This window comes from Mastomys coucha, unplaced genomic scaffold (assembly GCF_008632895.1).
Source record: "Mastomys coucha isolate ucsf_1 unplaced genomic scaffold, UCSF_Mcou_1 pScaffold3, whole genome shotgun sequence".
In the NCBI taxonomy this organism is placed as follows: domain Eukaryota; kingdom Metazoa; phylum Chordata; class Mammalia; order Rodentia; family Muridae; genus Mastomys; species Mastomys coucha.
In genome coordinates, this window is record NW_022196909.1 from 27,988,184 (window position 1) to 28,003,023 (window position 14,840).

Sequence of the window (14,840 nt, forward strand, 5' to 3'; positions counted from 1 at the left end):
AAGCTACAGTATTGTGTGTGTGAGAGTTATGAATTATATTCTAATAAAGTTAGCAAATAAAATGGCTTCTAGTCCATTAAGAAAAAGACAGTGCACACCTATAATGAAGGTGAGGGTCCAACCTAGGCTACCTGAGACCCTAATTCAAACCCACCAAAACACTGGTCTATCAGGTACCCTGGCTAGAACCTCTAATCTCAATACTTGGGATTCAAAGGTCATGGTGACTGCCTCAAGTTTGAGGACAGCCTCGCCAATACAGTGTTTCCCAAGTCAGGGTGGGTTACAGCGAGAGCACCTGAAACAACAAAATACCACTAATGGCATTTCTGTCCATCGATTTACCGGTCCACTTAAAGTGTGTGGATTGAAGGAGCCGAAGCACCTGTGCAGATAGAAATCTGCAGGTGTTCCGGGCATGGCGATGCGCACCTTGAATCCCAACACTCCCAAGGCAGAGGCAGGCTGACCTGTGCTTTGAAGAACTACAAAACTGCGATGATAGAGATGATGAGTGTTTTATTATGTGTTCATCAAAACTGATTGGACATTGTATTTACAATCTGAATCTTTCATTGTATGAAGTACATACTCAAAAAAGATCATTCCACCTGTACATCAAAGTGAGTAACATTTTGAGCTTTTTGTCTGTTTGCTTCTTTGTTCGTTTTGTCTTTTTCTTTTTCTTTGAGCCAGGGTTTCTCTGTGTACCCCTGAGTGTTCTGGAACTCACTCTGTAGACCAGGCTGGTCTCAAACTCAGAAATCCACCTGCCTCTGCCTCCCAAGTGCTGGGATTAAAGATATGTGCCACTATTACCCTGTGAGAATATCATTTAATAATAATTTAAGTTTCAAAATTACTGAGATTTAAGATTTTATAGAAAAAAAAACAAAGCCATAAATATATCCAACTATAATTTGGGCAATAAAAATAAAATTCAAATAGCAGTGACTTTAATGAATGCACAAAGACAACATATATTCGCATACTATATATACACTAGTTTTGAAATTCTCCACAATAGCTGGGCGGTGGTGGCACATGCCTTTAATCCCAGAACTTTGGATGCAGAAGCAGGTGGACCTCTGAGAGTTTGAGGTCAGACTGGTCTATAGAGTGTGAATTTCAGGACTATCAGAGAGCTACAGTGAGAACCTGTCTCAATATATGTCACGTCATATATATATATATATATATACATATATATATATATATATATATATTTATATTTGAAAAAATGTTTAAATATAAAAATTGACCACACTCAGTGATATTATCTGATAGAGTTGGATTTCCTGCAGCAGTAGACAGAACCCAAGGCCTGGCTCTAGCTATCACTGAACTAAATCTCCAACCTGTGCAGTAAGCTTTGGTCTTAGCAAACCTTGTCTGAGGGGTCACAAGGTATTTTGTGGACTTTTGTTTCCTGTGTCTTCCTGAGGACCACTCTCTGCACGTATTTTGTTATCTTGACCAGAGGCAAACCATTCCCTCAGAGCTGCCCTGGTCTGGAGTTCCCATTAGACTGAGGAGTTGATCTCCTACTATCCCAGCTGGAATTCCCTCCCTCTCTCTCCTTCTGTGGTACAGGTGAGATAAGGCTGAGGGGACGAGGGGAAGCTGCACAGGCAGCTAAGAGAAATACGAAGTCCATGTCACATTCCACTGTGGTAAGCTGACTGCAGCTTGACTTTACAGTGAAAACTAACTAGAGCCACTAAGTAGGTGACTCATGCCTGGAATTCCAGGTTCAGACAGTGTGGTAGGAATGGTGTTACCAGATAGAGGCCAGCTTGGGCTCTGACCCCGTCTCAAAAATAAATGATGTTGTCAGGCATCCTGGCAAGCAGATCTCTCTCTGGCCCTCGAGTGAAATTTTAGGGCTGTGTAAGAGACCCTGTCCCAAATCAGTCAGTCAATCAGTCACACAAGCCTAGGGCCTTGAGCTTGGAAATGATCATTCTACCCACTGAGTGACAACCATGCCCTATTATCTGTTTACTCTTCAGATGTTTGCCATTCCTATGCTTTAAAAAAGATATCCCGAGCTGGGCGGTGGTGGTGCACCCCTTTAATCCCTGCAGAGGCAGGCGGATTTCTGAGTTCAAGGCCAGCCTGGTCTACAGAGTGAGTTTCAGGACAGCCAAGGCTACACACAGAAATCCTGTCTTGAAAAAACAAACAAACAAAACAAAACAAAAACACCCCACCGATATCCTGTCTGCCTGCCACTGGTACAGTGGCTGTTCACTCCATTTGCGACAGTTGCAAAAGTTGCTTGTAGCTGAGAATGAAGGAAAAAGGGGAGCCAGTGAAATGGTTTAGTGGATGGGGGCTCCTGATGCCAAGAACAGTCAGACGGTAGGGCCCTGAGCCCTACATAGTAGAGAAAGAGAAGTGATAATACCCTGGCTTCCAGGAAAACATACAATATGAATGAATATAAGGTTTCCAAGAAAACTTCATCATTAAATACACAAAGCGAGAATGAAATGATCAAAGTTGCACAGATCTGGCGAATGAGAATCCAGGCTAGGAAATGAGAACTGTATTATTATTTACACAGAAGGTGTATTAGTCAGGGTTCTCTAGAGTCACAGAACTTATGGTAGTCTCTATGTAGTAATTTATTGATGACTTACAGTCTGTTGTTCAGCTTTCATCAACTCCCAACCAATGGTCGACAGCAGCTGTGAATGGAAGTCCAAGGATCCAGCAGTTGCTCAGTCCCACAAGGCAAGCAGGCGAAGCAGAGCGAGCCTTCCTTCTTCCTTATATAAGGTCTCCAGCAAATGGTGTGGCCCAGATTAAAGGTGTGTGCCACCACATCTTTAACCCCAGATGACCTTGCTTGAACTCATAGATCTTCCAATCTTAAACTTCTAGAATTCATAGCCACTATGCCACCACATCTTTAATCCCAGATGATCTTGAACTCGTAGCTCTTCCTATCTTAATCTTGTGGGATTCATAGCCACTATACCTCAAGATCTCCATGCCAAGATCCAGGTCGGAAACTTCTATCTCTCAGCCTCCAGATTAGGGCCACAGGTGAGCCTTCTAAGTCTGGATTGTAGTTCATTTCAGATATAGTCAAGTTGACAACCAGGAAGAGCCACTACAGAAGGTGACAGGATCAAGGACAGAAATGCTGGAGCATCCTGGCCTGTTAAGAACAGACTCTGGCGGGGCAGTGGTGGCGCAGGCCTTTGATCCCGGCACTTGGGAGGCAGAGGCAGGCGAATTTCTGAGTTCGAGGCCAGCCTGGTCTACAAAGTGAGTTTCAGGACAGCCAGGGTTGTACAGAGAAACCCTGTCTTGAAAAACCAAAAACAGAAAGAAAAAAAAAAAACCAAACAAACAAAAAAAAAGGACAGACTCTGGCCCAGACAGGATCGCCCTTGAACACAGCAACCAATAGCAGCACTCAAAAGGCAGAGGCAGATGGGTCTCTGTGAGTTTAAGCCTGGTCTACTGAGTTCCAGAACAGCCAGGGCTATACAGAGAAGTCCAGTCTTGGGAACAATAAAAACTGAAAGCTATTCTTAGCCGTAAGAGTGGCCCAGGCAAAAGGATTGCAGGTGCAAGAGGAGTCTAGGCTACTAGGACTGACTTGGATGTACAATGAATGAAACTGGAGGGTGCTGGGGGGCGGGGGGAGAAGACAGGTAGGAAGGAAGGCAGGAAGGAAGGCAGAGATGGTTCAGAAACTGACTTCCCACAGGCTAGTCTTTGACCTCCACAACTTCAAGGTGGCATATACAGCCACCTATCCTCTTCAAATAGTACAAATGATGTAAGATCTGACCAAAGACATTCTACTACAAACATCTTTATAACCTGAAGATAAAGCCAACAGTGTAAATGATGAACAAATATGATTTGTGTGTCTCACAATGGAATATATTATAATAAATGTGGGGAAAGTATAGACTAGAGGAAGGGGACCTCAGCATCGTGCATCTGGCACTATCAGAGCAAAGACAGGGACCGGGAGAAGGTAAGATCCTAAGGTGTTTATTGTGCACGCATGCCTGGAATACAAGCACTAGGAGACATGTGGCTTGGAGACAGGCTGACTCTTAGAGCTCACTGGCTGGCTAGCCCAGCCAATCTGTGAGCTCCAGGTTCAATGCCTCGAAAAGTGGAGGGGGGGGGAGCAAGATGCTGAACATAGACTTCTGGGCTCCACAGATATAGTTACACACACACCACACATGCAGGCACACCACACACAGACACACACACACACACAAAGGCACACAACACACAGACACACACACACACAGAGGCACACCACAACAGACACACACACATAGACAAACAGATACACAGACAGATAGACAGACACACACACACACAGGCACACACAGGCACATACACACAGACAGACACACACACACACACACACACACACACTACACACAGACAGACAGACACACACACACACAGAGACACACCACACACAGACACAGACAGACACACACAGACAGACAGGCAGGCAGGCAGACAGACAGACACACACACACACACACTACAGACAGACAGACAGACACACAGAGACACACCACACACATACACAGACAGACACACACAGACAGACAGACAGACAGGCAGGCAGGCAGGCAGGCAGACAGACAGACAGACAGACAGACACACAGACACACAGACACACACACACACACACACACATTTTGTTTTTGGAAAGTTTCCTGCAGCCCATTCAACCTTACTTGCCTTGTATGTACTCCAGTTCTCTACAATAATTCCTAGAAATCACAGCATGGGTCCAAGGCTGGTTTACAAGTGTCCTTAGCCTGGCTCTCAGTGGGTTGCCAGGCTGTCCCCAACCTCAAGGCACTCACCCATTCACTCCCAGCCTCCCCCAGGCTGAATTACACTCGCAAGCCACCAACACATGCATTCGGACCTGCATCTTGGCTTATTAGAAATTTTCACATGGTAGAAATAAACAGACGTCTGGCTTAGTGAGAATCCAGTCCTGAAATAGGTCTGATCATTTCTAGGCAAAATGTTACATTCCAGGCCTGGGTATGCATACCAAAGCCCCATGTGCGCCCGTGAATGAACATTGCTGCAAGACAATGCCAAGCTGAGAACACTGAAATCACACACAACCCTGTTCTGTGGTGAAATTGTTCTCTCCTTGGCTTGCACCTCCATGTGTGTGTTTGCATATGTGTGTGTTATGTGTATCTGTGCGTGTGCATGGGCATGCGTTAGTTTTTATAACAGGGTCTCATGTAACCCAGACAATATGTAACAGGATAGGTAACCTTGATGCTGCTGGTTCTGCCTCCACCTTCTGAATGCGAGGATGACAGTTGTGTGTCCCACATATGATCTGTGAGGTATTGGGAATGGAACCAGAGTTTTGTTCAAACTTAAACAAGCGTTCTAGAGACTGAGCTATATCACCAGGTAACTCGGGGTTTTTTTGTAGTTAAGGTCTCAACTCTATACACCAGGCTGGATTCCTCCTGAACGCAACCTCCATAGTAATGGGCTTCATCACCATGCCCGGCTAAACTCTATTGCTTACGGATGCTCCCCATCACCCTCTGAACTTCTCTCCCAGCAGTCTCTTACATGCAGAAGTCTAAGATTTCTTGCCCAGAACTGTGAACTCTACAAAAAAAAATTCTGTCTACAGAGAGCAAGGTCATCTTGTCAAGTGGTAACTTCATAACCTGGGAAGTCTGGTCAGTTAAACACACACATAAAACCACTACAGCCGGGGCTAGTGAAATGGCTCAGCGGGTAAGAGCACTGACTGCTCTTCCAAAGGTCCTGAGTTTGGATCCCAGCAACCACCCATAATGAGATCTGACGCCCTCGGGCTGGCAGAGGTCCGGAGTTCAACAGCAGCCACACACGATGATTCATGGCCATCTGTACAGCTACAGTGTACTCATACACATTAAATGAATAAAATAAATCTCTAAAAAAAAAACCCACTACATTCTTATACCAATCTCTCTCTCTCTCTCTCTCTCTCTCTCTCTCTCTCTCTCTCTCTCTCTCTCTCTCTCTTGTTTTTTTGATGATTTTGAAACAGGGTCTCAACACATAGCCCTGGCTGTCCTAGAACTCACTCTGTAGACCAGGCTGGCCTCCGACTCAAGAGACCTGCCTGGCTCTGCCTCCCAAGGGCTGGGATTAAAGGAATGAGCTGCAGCTACTGCTGCCACCGCCAGCAACAACCCTCATCTCCACCCCTCCTCCAATATTTCTTTTAAAAATGTAAATAAGCTGGAGATAGCTCAGTGGTTAAGAGCACTACCTGCTCTTTCTGAGGATCCCAGATTCAATTTCCAGCACCCACATGGCAGCTCCCAACTGTCTATAACTCCAGTTTTAAGAGATCTGACTGACACCTTCATACTGACCCACATGCAGGCAAAACACAAATGCACAGAAAATGAAAAAAAAAATCATTTAACAATATATATAGGGAATTCCTTGGCTATTCTGTAAGTTATCTTGCATGTGAATAGACTATTGAGCTTCAAAAATGAACAAGGTATCAAGTCTTTATAACAAAGCCCTAGAATACATAGTAACAATTGACAAGGGAAACAAGTAGTCTCAAAGTTACAACTGAAACCCCTGCATCCTGTTTCGGAACACTATGAAAGAAAAATCTAAAAGGCACCGGGTCTTGCTTCTTCCTTCCTTCCCTTCCAAGCAGTGAACACACTCTATAATTTATTCACCTGTTTTCTAGCTTTCTGACTTGCCTTTTCTTGTAAACCTTTAATCTCCTAGAAAGCAGGAAACACGTTGGACTCTGTGTGTGTGTGTGTGTGTGTGTGTGTGTGTGTGTGTGCGTGTGTGCAAGCATACTTGACAAACACCATTGCTGCCCATCATTTTGTATGTACATGAAAAAGCACATACCCATTATTGGTTACTATTATTGCTCATAAAGAAACCTTTTATGGAGTATTCAAATGAGGCAAGAGAATGGCTCCCAATATTCTGAATATTGCTGAATATTCAAGACCACACATTCACATGCACACACCGTGCCTTCTGCTAGTGTGACACAAGCACTAATGCCCTGTTCCCCCACCCCCATGTCTGTTTCCCTCTTTATCAGCATCATCAAGGAAGGAAACACTGAGGAGGGTTGATTCAAGATCACTTCCGCAGAGCTGCCTCTGTAGACAGCTTCCTGGTATACCATTCCCTGACACTTCTCTACTTATTCACCCCGTCGTTTCAAATATCGAAACGAATAATATCTTATAACCAAGTACTAGCAAAGGTCCCTCTGGCAACAAAGGAATAGGGTCCAAGTGATGCCTGTCATGCGTCCCTCCCCAGAGTGCCCACTTGGATTGAGATGCTTTTAGACTTATGGGTGAGCTGTGGGCTTCACCCCACCCCACCGATGTTACTATTGCCACTATCCTGGTTTGGGTCTTTTTATAAAAGACCACCAAGTTATTTCTTTATTCTTTTGTAATTTCCTCCATATGTAATATGCTCTAGTCATATCCCCTATATTAGCCTCTTACTGCCCTCCCTGTATTGATATGCTCCTTCCTAATCCGTTCTCCCATGTGCATTTGGGGGTCAGAGGACAGTTTTTGGAAGTGCATTCTAGGGGATGTAGGGGATCTTTTTTTTTTTTTTTTTTTTTTTTTTTTGTTTTTCGAGACAGGGTTTCTCTGTGTAGCCCTGGCTGTCCTGGAACTCACTCTGTAGACCAGGCTGGCCTCGAACTCAGAAATCCCCCTGCCTCTGCCTCCCAAGTGCTGGAATCAAAGGCGTGTGCCGCCGCCACCACCCGGTTGCATTCTAGGGGATCGAACTTTGCATTGTATGTGCTGGGATTACAGCTATAAACCAGCATTGGCTCAAAGTGTGTCTGTCACAAGTTGGCTGAAGCCTCAAGTGGTGATTACAAACATCAGTCATCCTGGGAGCCAATAAAAGACAGGGGAGGTGGGGCTAGATGTAGGGCACAAGAGCACTTGTTGCAGTGGCAGAGGACCGACCAGGTTCCATTCCCTGCACCCACATGGTGGCCGGCAAACCACTGTAAACAACATTCCAGGAAATCTAACTTCTCTTCTGACATTCAGAGGCACGCGTACAAGCAGGGCATGGTGACACACACGTTTAATTTCAGCACTCATGAGGAAGAGACACCTGGTCTACACAAGCAAGGCAGCCAAGACTATAGAGTGGAACACTGTTTTACTTAGAAGAAGGAGAGGGACACCAAAGAGTGATCAAAATACAGCATCACACACAATAAAGATCATACTGAGGTCCTGTGGACACAGATGGCCCATCAGCAAACTGCTTAAAGGACAAGCATGAAGACCTGAGTTCAGGTCTTGAGGATGCACTTGAAATGTCTCTCCCCAGTGCCAAGAGGTGGAAGATAGAGGGAGCCCTGGGGATCAGATGAGGTTCAGTGAGACCTTGTCTGGAAAGTACACTGGAGAGGAAATGAGAAAGCCCTGTGACTGGGACTTCTGACCTCTGCAGATGCTTGCACACCATAAACACGCACACATACAAGATGGAGAACCATACTGCATCATGTATAATTAATATGCTAATAACCTTTTTAAAAGATCAATTTAGGGCCAGGCGGTGGTGGTGCATGCCTTTAATCCCAGCACTTGGGAGGCAGAGGCAGGTGGATTTCTGAGTTCGAGGCCAGCCTGGTCTACAGAGTGAGTTCCAGGACAGCCAGGGCTATACAGAGAAACCCTGTCTCAAAAAAAAAAAAAAAAAAAGATCAATCTAGATAAATAAGTACTGAAAGCCGATTAGATCACCCAGGGTTTTGTTTGTTTGGTTTTGTTTTTTTATTAAAGAATAAATGAACCCAGGCATGGTTGCTCATGCCTTTAATCCCAACACTCAGCAGGATTCTCTTGGCAGGAGAATCTTTATGAGTTCCAGGCTAGCCTGGGCTACTTAGTAAGATGTAGTCAGGGGCGGGGGAAGGGAAGTAAGAAGAAGTGAGGTAAGGCAAATTGGGCTCCAGTGCTCCTGTAACTGGACTCAGGAGTTACCAGGCTTCAGAGCAGGATGTGATGATCAATTTCCTCCATTATCAGAATCCTCATCTACCTCCTGAATGCATGAGGATGGGAAAAAAAAAAAATCGCAGAAATCAGTCATTTGCCCCTTCACCATGACAGAGGGACCTGGGGTATTTGAAAATCTAAGGAGTCGGGTGAACACAAATAAATTAGGTCTTTGGCACAATGTCACCTTTTTTTTATAAAAAGAGATTTATTTATTATATATTTATATGCATACACTGTAGCTGTTTTCAGACACATCAGAAGAGGGCATCAGATTTCATTACAGATGATTGTGAGCCATCATGTGGTTGCTGGGAATTGAACTCAGGAAGAGCAGTCAGTGCTCTTAACCGCTGAGCCATCTCTCCAGACCCATAATGCCACCTTTTCAAGAGAAATAAGACAGGACAAAATCCATCTGTGGAGTCCCCATCACTGAGCTCAGTCTGCACAGGGGTCTAGTCAGATAAAACCTTCGCATTCTAGCTCCCAATGTCTAGCTGAGAGCTATATACACTACCCCTAGTCCTGCATAACCTGCCAAAGAACTAACTCCTGGGTTATGTTTCCTCTAGTTGAATTTTACATGCCTATGGTTCAAATCTGAAGTAGTAATGCTAGTAGGATACAGAGAAACAAAGCTTTCTTTTTATGATTTTTTTAAATTTTTCATGGATATATACATGACAGGATACTAAAAAAATGAATAGAACCAAACATTGTCAAGATATTTTAAAAATATCAAATATTAAAAAAAAAACTTTAAAAATCCCAACATTAAACACATTCGGTTTGGCTAGAAAGATTGGCTCATGTTGGAAATTCTGCATTTGGAAGATTGAGACAAGAATATCTGGAGCTTGGGGTAAGAGAGCAACTTCCCAGGCCTCCCTGCACAGAAAATACAAAACCAAACAAAAAAAAAACAAACAAACAAAACAAGAAAACAGGTTGTTGTGGCACACTCGTTTCATCCCAGCACTCAGGAGACAGAAGCAGGTGGATGTCTCTGAGCTAGGGCACCTGCTACTCTCCCCTTTACACATGTCAGGTGACTCATAACCACCTGTCACTGCAGAGCTTGAGATCTGCTGCCCTCTCCTGGAGGTCACGTGTACCTGCACTCATTCACACATACACAGAAATATATAAGGCATTCAAAATACCATTTCCAGCCAGGTGGTGGTGGCACAGGCCTTTGGTCTCAGCACTTGAGAGCTATATAGAAGCAGGTGGATCTAAATTTGAGGCCAGCCTGGTTCAAGGACAGCCAGGGCTACACAGAGAAACCTTGATTTTAAACTCACCCCTCTATCAAAAACCATGCCTATTCTTGAAAATAAATAAATAAATAAATAAATAATTGTTTTCGTTGCTTGTCAATTCCCTATTCTTCAACAGACACCAACTATAGAACGCTCATCATAAGCAAGAATTCAGTCCTGCTTACTGGAATGGAAGAAATTAGGCCACCACAGTGTCACAGTCTACTGCATGAGTCCACAAAGAAATATGCTACATTTATTTCTGACAGGCAACAGGTGACAGGAGACACATAGACTCACAAAACATAGAATCCCGCCCCCCTCCCCCAACCCCACTCCAGCCCAACGTGGTCCAACACTGTCCATGATTAGTTCTACACACATAATCTGGCTCTTGAATGGGCATTTAAAATTACAGTGTGCATGTGAGTGTGAGTGTACACACACCTATTTATGAGCCATTTACGACAGCAAGACTAAGTAAAATAGCTTCTTTCCAGTTTTAAAACTGAGTATCAAGTAACCCAGGTTAGCCTCAAACTCACTGTGTAACTGAGGCTAGCCCTGAATGCCTAATCCTTCAGCTTGTACCTCCGAAGTGGTAGGATTACAGGCAATACAGGGATTTAAGTCAGTGATGGTCTACAGTTGGGAGGTATTAAAAGGTTACCGATGGATGGATCACATGAAGAAAAACATAAATTGGTTCATGGACCCTACAATCAACCCCTACTTGATTTGCCCAGGCCTTGTGAAAATGCATGCCAAACCGTCACACTAATTCCACAGAGCCTAACACTTTGCTGACTGTGGTCAATTTCTAGTAAGCACTTCTTTGGTGAATAAATATCCTTGCCCTTGCTGTGTGCACACAGGAAAACAGAAACCTCAAGGTGGTCAGTGAAACCAGCAAGCAAGGCAGTCAGTCAGTCCGTGGCTCTCAGTGCCAGCCTTTAAAAGTCACACAACCATGGCAGCAAATGAAATCGGAATCTACCACAGTTCAGCACGCTGGAGGGCTGCAACTTTATTTGCAAAAACACAAAGCTACAATTACATGTCAATCCTTTTACATTATAAGCACACAGAGCAATTCTGTAGACCCAGTGGTTCCACTGCTGAATATTTCCTCTTCTATGAAAGCAATTGCTAACATTTATATAGCATTGTGGTGTAGAGCTTGAGATCTTAAAGCCATGAGCCATTTGCAAGGCTAAGGCTAGCCTCGAACATCTGTCGAGGCCACAGACTTTTAAATGAACTCTTCCACACCATTAACAAAACTGCAAACAGATCGAGAGCTAACAAGCAAATCCGGTTACTGCTGAACCCTCAGCATGCAATCTGTAGGAAGTACGTAAAACGTGCTGATTCCTTAAATCTATAGCAACCAAAATTAACTATAGCATCGTGAGCACTTCACATTAAGCAATCAGAGTTTAACTTTGAGGTCTCGATGCACTTGAAGTTGAACTAAAACCTCTAAGGTCATTCTCTCCGCCCCGACCTCCCGGGAAAATAATGTATCAGATTTTACAATAGTATTTTCAAGGTGTTTTTAAAAATTTTTTTTTAAATCACAATGAATCATAGCTGTCAACTTCTCTACTGTGGGGCTGATGTCCACAGGATGCAGCCCGCAGATGCAGGTGGCACAAAGGAAGCTGGAGAGGAGAAGGAATTATTCAACACTTGGCATATAAACTTTTCCTTCTGTGCGACATTTATAAGCTTCAAATGAAGGATGCTAATGTGGACTGTAAAGGGGGGAGGTGGGGAGGGCAACTCTGGCTGAGTGAAAATTCGTGTAACCACCTACAACCTGGGAGAATCCAAATCCACTGTACTGTAAATTCACCCTCGGATGGCAGAAAAATACTGTATGAAATGGAAAAATACATATAACATTTAATCAAGAGCTGATTACCTTTAAAACTTTGGGCTTCTTTTCCCTCTGGGGCCTCTTGTTTTCTTTTGTAACCTAAAATTTAAAAAAAAAGTAAAATTGAAATGTGAGCCTCCATTTATATATATATATATATATATTTATATATATATATATATATATATCAGCTTCCACCCTTCTCCCCCCACCGCCAAAAATTTTGCTACTTCTCTGTAAAAACTACTTATATCATTTAATACCATCAACATGTTAGTCAGACCCTGAAGAGCTTATGCAAATGTATACTTTAAAAGTCACTGGAAAGAAAAACAGCCAACAACCTTGCATAAATAAAGATGGAGGGAAATGCCCCCTTTCCCCCTAAAAGTCTGTCTTAATTAGCCTCTGCATTCTTCACGGCGAAGCCCACGAGGTAGCCATCTTGCCTGCTTCTGCAGAGGAAGCCTCCACAGAGAGCAGCTCCGCAAACTGCTTTTGGTATCATTATCATGGTGTTTAAAGGCAGCCCTGGCCTGCCAGCACTGTAGACGTGCTGGGCATGCCTTTTGCAAAAACAGCCCCACAAAGAGTGCAGCCAATGGCAAGGCAGAGCTTAGAGACTCCAAAGTGATCTTCGCAGCCTAGCACTATCCCAGACAAAGGATCGCCTGTGAGGCTGGGCTCTCACCACAGGACACAGGCAGCCACAAGCTGCGACATGGAGTTCTCTGCAGAGGATCTGGTCGCCGCCACCGAAATCACAGGAGGCTTCTGCAAAAGACAATGTTCTCAAATCCCCCAGGTCGCCACCATCGGATCGATGGCGGAGTCTCCCTTAGCAGGAACCTCTGGGTGGCACCAGGGCAGGTCGGCGCCGGGAGGGGCGCGCTACTCCCGGTATCACCGGGCAGGAGATAGCTCTGAGCCAAAGGGGGCATCGGGGCTCACAGCAACCCTGGAAGGTATTGTGCATTTTGACTTTATAAGGCAAGGCTAAATATTGGCGATATTGAAGGCAGGGAGGTGAAGTGAGGACAGCGCAGGCTCAGCTGTTGAGCTGCATGTCTCATTCCTGGGAACCACACCTCTGTGCAGCCGGCGCTTGGCCTAGAAACAGCGATTTGACTTCTGTCAATAAAATGTCCAACGACAAAGTCGGACTGAAAAAATGACAATCAGCCACTTAGAAGCGAAAAAGGACAGGAAGTGGCCAGGAGAGGGGAGAGGGGTGGAGTTTTCAAAATACACTCGCCACTCTCTCTGGTGACTACAGACATGGGAGACTGTATGTATGTAAGCTGATGACCTTCAGTGCTCAAAGAAACTCGCGCCTTACCAGAAGGCAGACTCCAACCTGAACCTTTGGGGGTGGGGGTGGGGATGGAGGGGTATTTCTGTCTTATCTCCTCCCAAGATCAACTGCAAGCAAAAGCCTCTCTTCTCAAGCCTCCAAGTGGGTTTCCAGGTTGAGACTTCTTGCACACCGGCTTAGTGGGCAACCAGCCACTTCCTCAGGAGCTGAACCTGAGCCCGGGATTGAACATCGGTGCGCGCGTTCGCTAGCTCCATCACTTACAAACACACACATACACACACACACACACACACACACACACACACACACACACACACACACCTGGACTGCACCCATGCTCAGTGAGTGACTTAGGGAGCTAGCACCGCACGACACCTGCCAGACTCCAGGAAAGGCAGGACCAAGAGCAGTCTCCCTCCTGTTAGCTCCCTTGCGTTTGCTGCAAACGCAAAAACAGCGGCAAAGGCTCTAGTGGGAGAGGACCAGAGTAGCTGTGGCAAGCCAGGCTGGCCCAAGGTCACTGCCAAAAAAGCTGTACAGGGACGGATCACAGCCCCATCACAGCCACCTTGACAGCTGCACGGATCTCGGGAAGCAAGCCCGAGCTCCTTCCTCCTGGGGCCAAAGTTTCTGCAGTGCATTTGCAGGATTGGCAAGAAGGCTCGCCTGGCTGTGAGGCCAGAAATGGGTTTTCCACTTGCAGTTGGATTCAGAACAGATTCCCACAACCAGAACTCGGAATAGAGTGAGGGCCGGAAAGGCCTGTGTTCCATCACCCTCCCAAGTGAGGTTTGTAGGCTGCCACGAAATCCCGCTCTCCTGGATGGCGTCTGTTTTCCCATTGATTTCGTTATTTACTAGTACTTCCGCTTGAACCCAGGTACTCTTAAACGCTAAGCAAGTCCTGTACTAATGAACCTACGCCCCTGTTCCCAGATTTCCCTCTTTACACTACCCACCAGACTGCCCTGCCATGTACAAATTTTTAACTAATTCACCGATGGGGTTGGGGGAGGGACTGGACGGGACGGGACTACTGAAGCTAGATACAGTGACAAGAGAGTTGACTAATTGCTACTACTCCAGAGGCTATGGTGGGAGAATCAGCTAGAATGGTACCCTGCCTTCAAAAGATCATATAACAAACAAAAACATGTCCATGCCTGGGATTGCAGCACCCAAGGGAGAGTCCAGCAAAGGGCACCGCAATAAGTTCAAGACCAGCCTTGGACACATAGCAAGTGCCAGGCTAACCATAGCTGTATAGCAAGAGTCGATCTCAAAAAAAAGAAAAA

At 45.1% G+C, this 14,840-nt stretch overlaps 1 protein-coding gene across 2 annotated transcripts in view; it reads right to left on the reverse strand.

The window, feature by feature from the left end:
* Positions 1–14,840, reverse strand: part of Tet1 (tet methylcytosine dioxygenase 1) — an 87,209-nt gene that overhangs the window by 50,895 nt on the left and 21,474 nt on the right. For both annotated transcript variants that reach the window (XM_031346810.1, XM_031346809.1), the window contains exon 3: positions 12,273–12,326. In XM_031346810.1, coding sequence (XP_031202670.1) covers positions 12,273–12,326 — 54 coding nt within the window. The remainder of the gene's footprint in view (positions 1–12,272; positions 12,327–14,840) is intronic.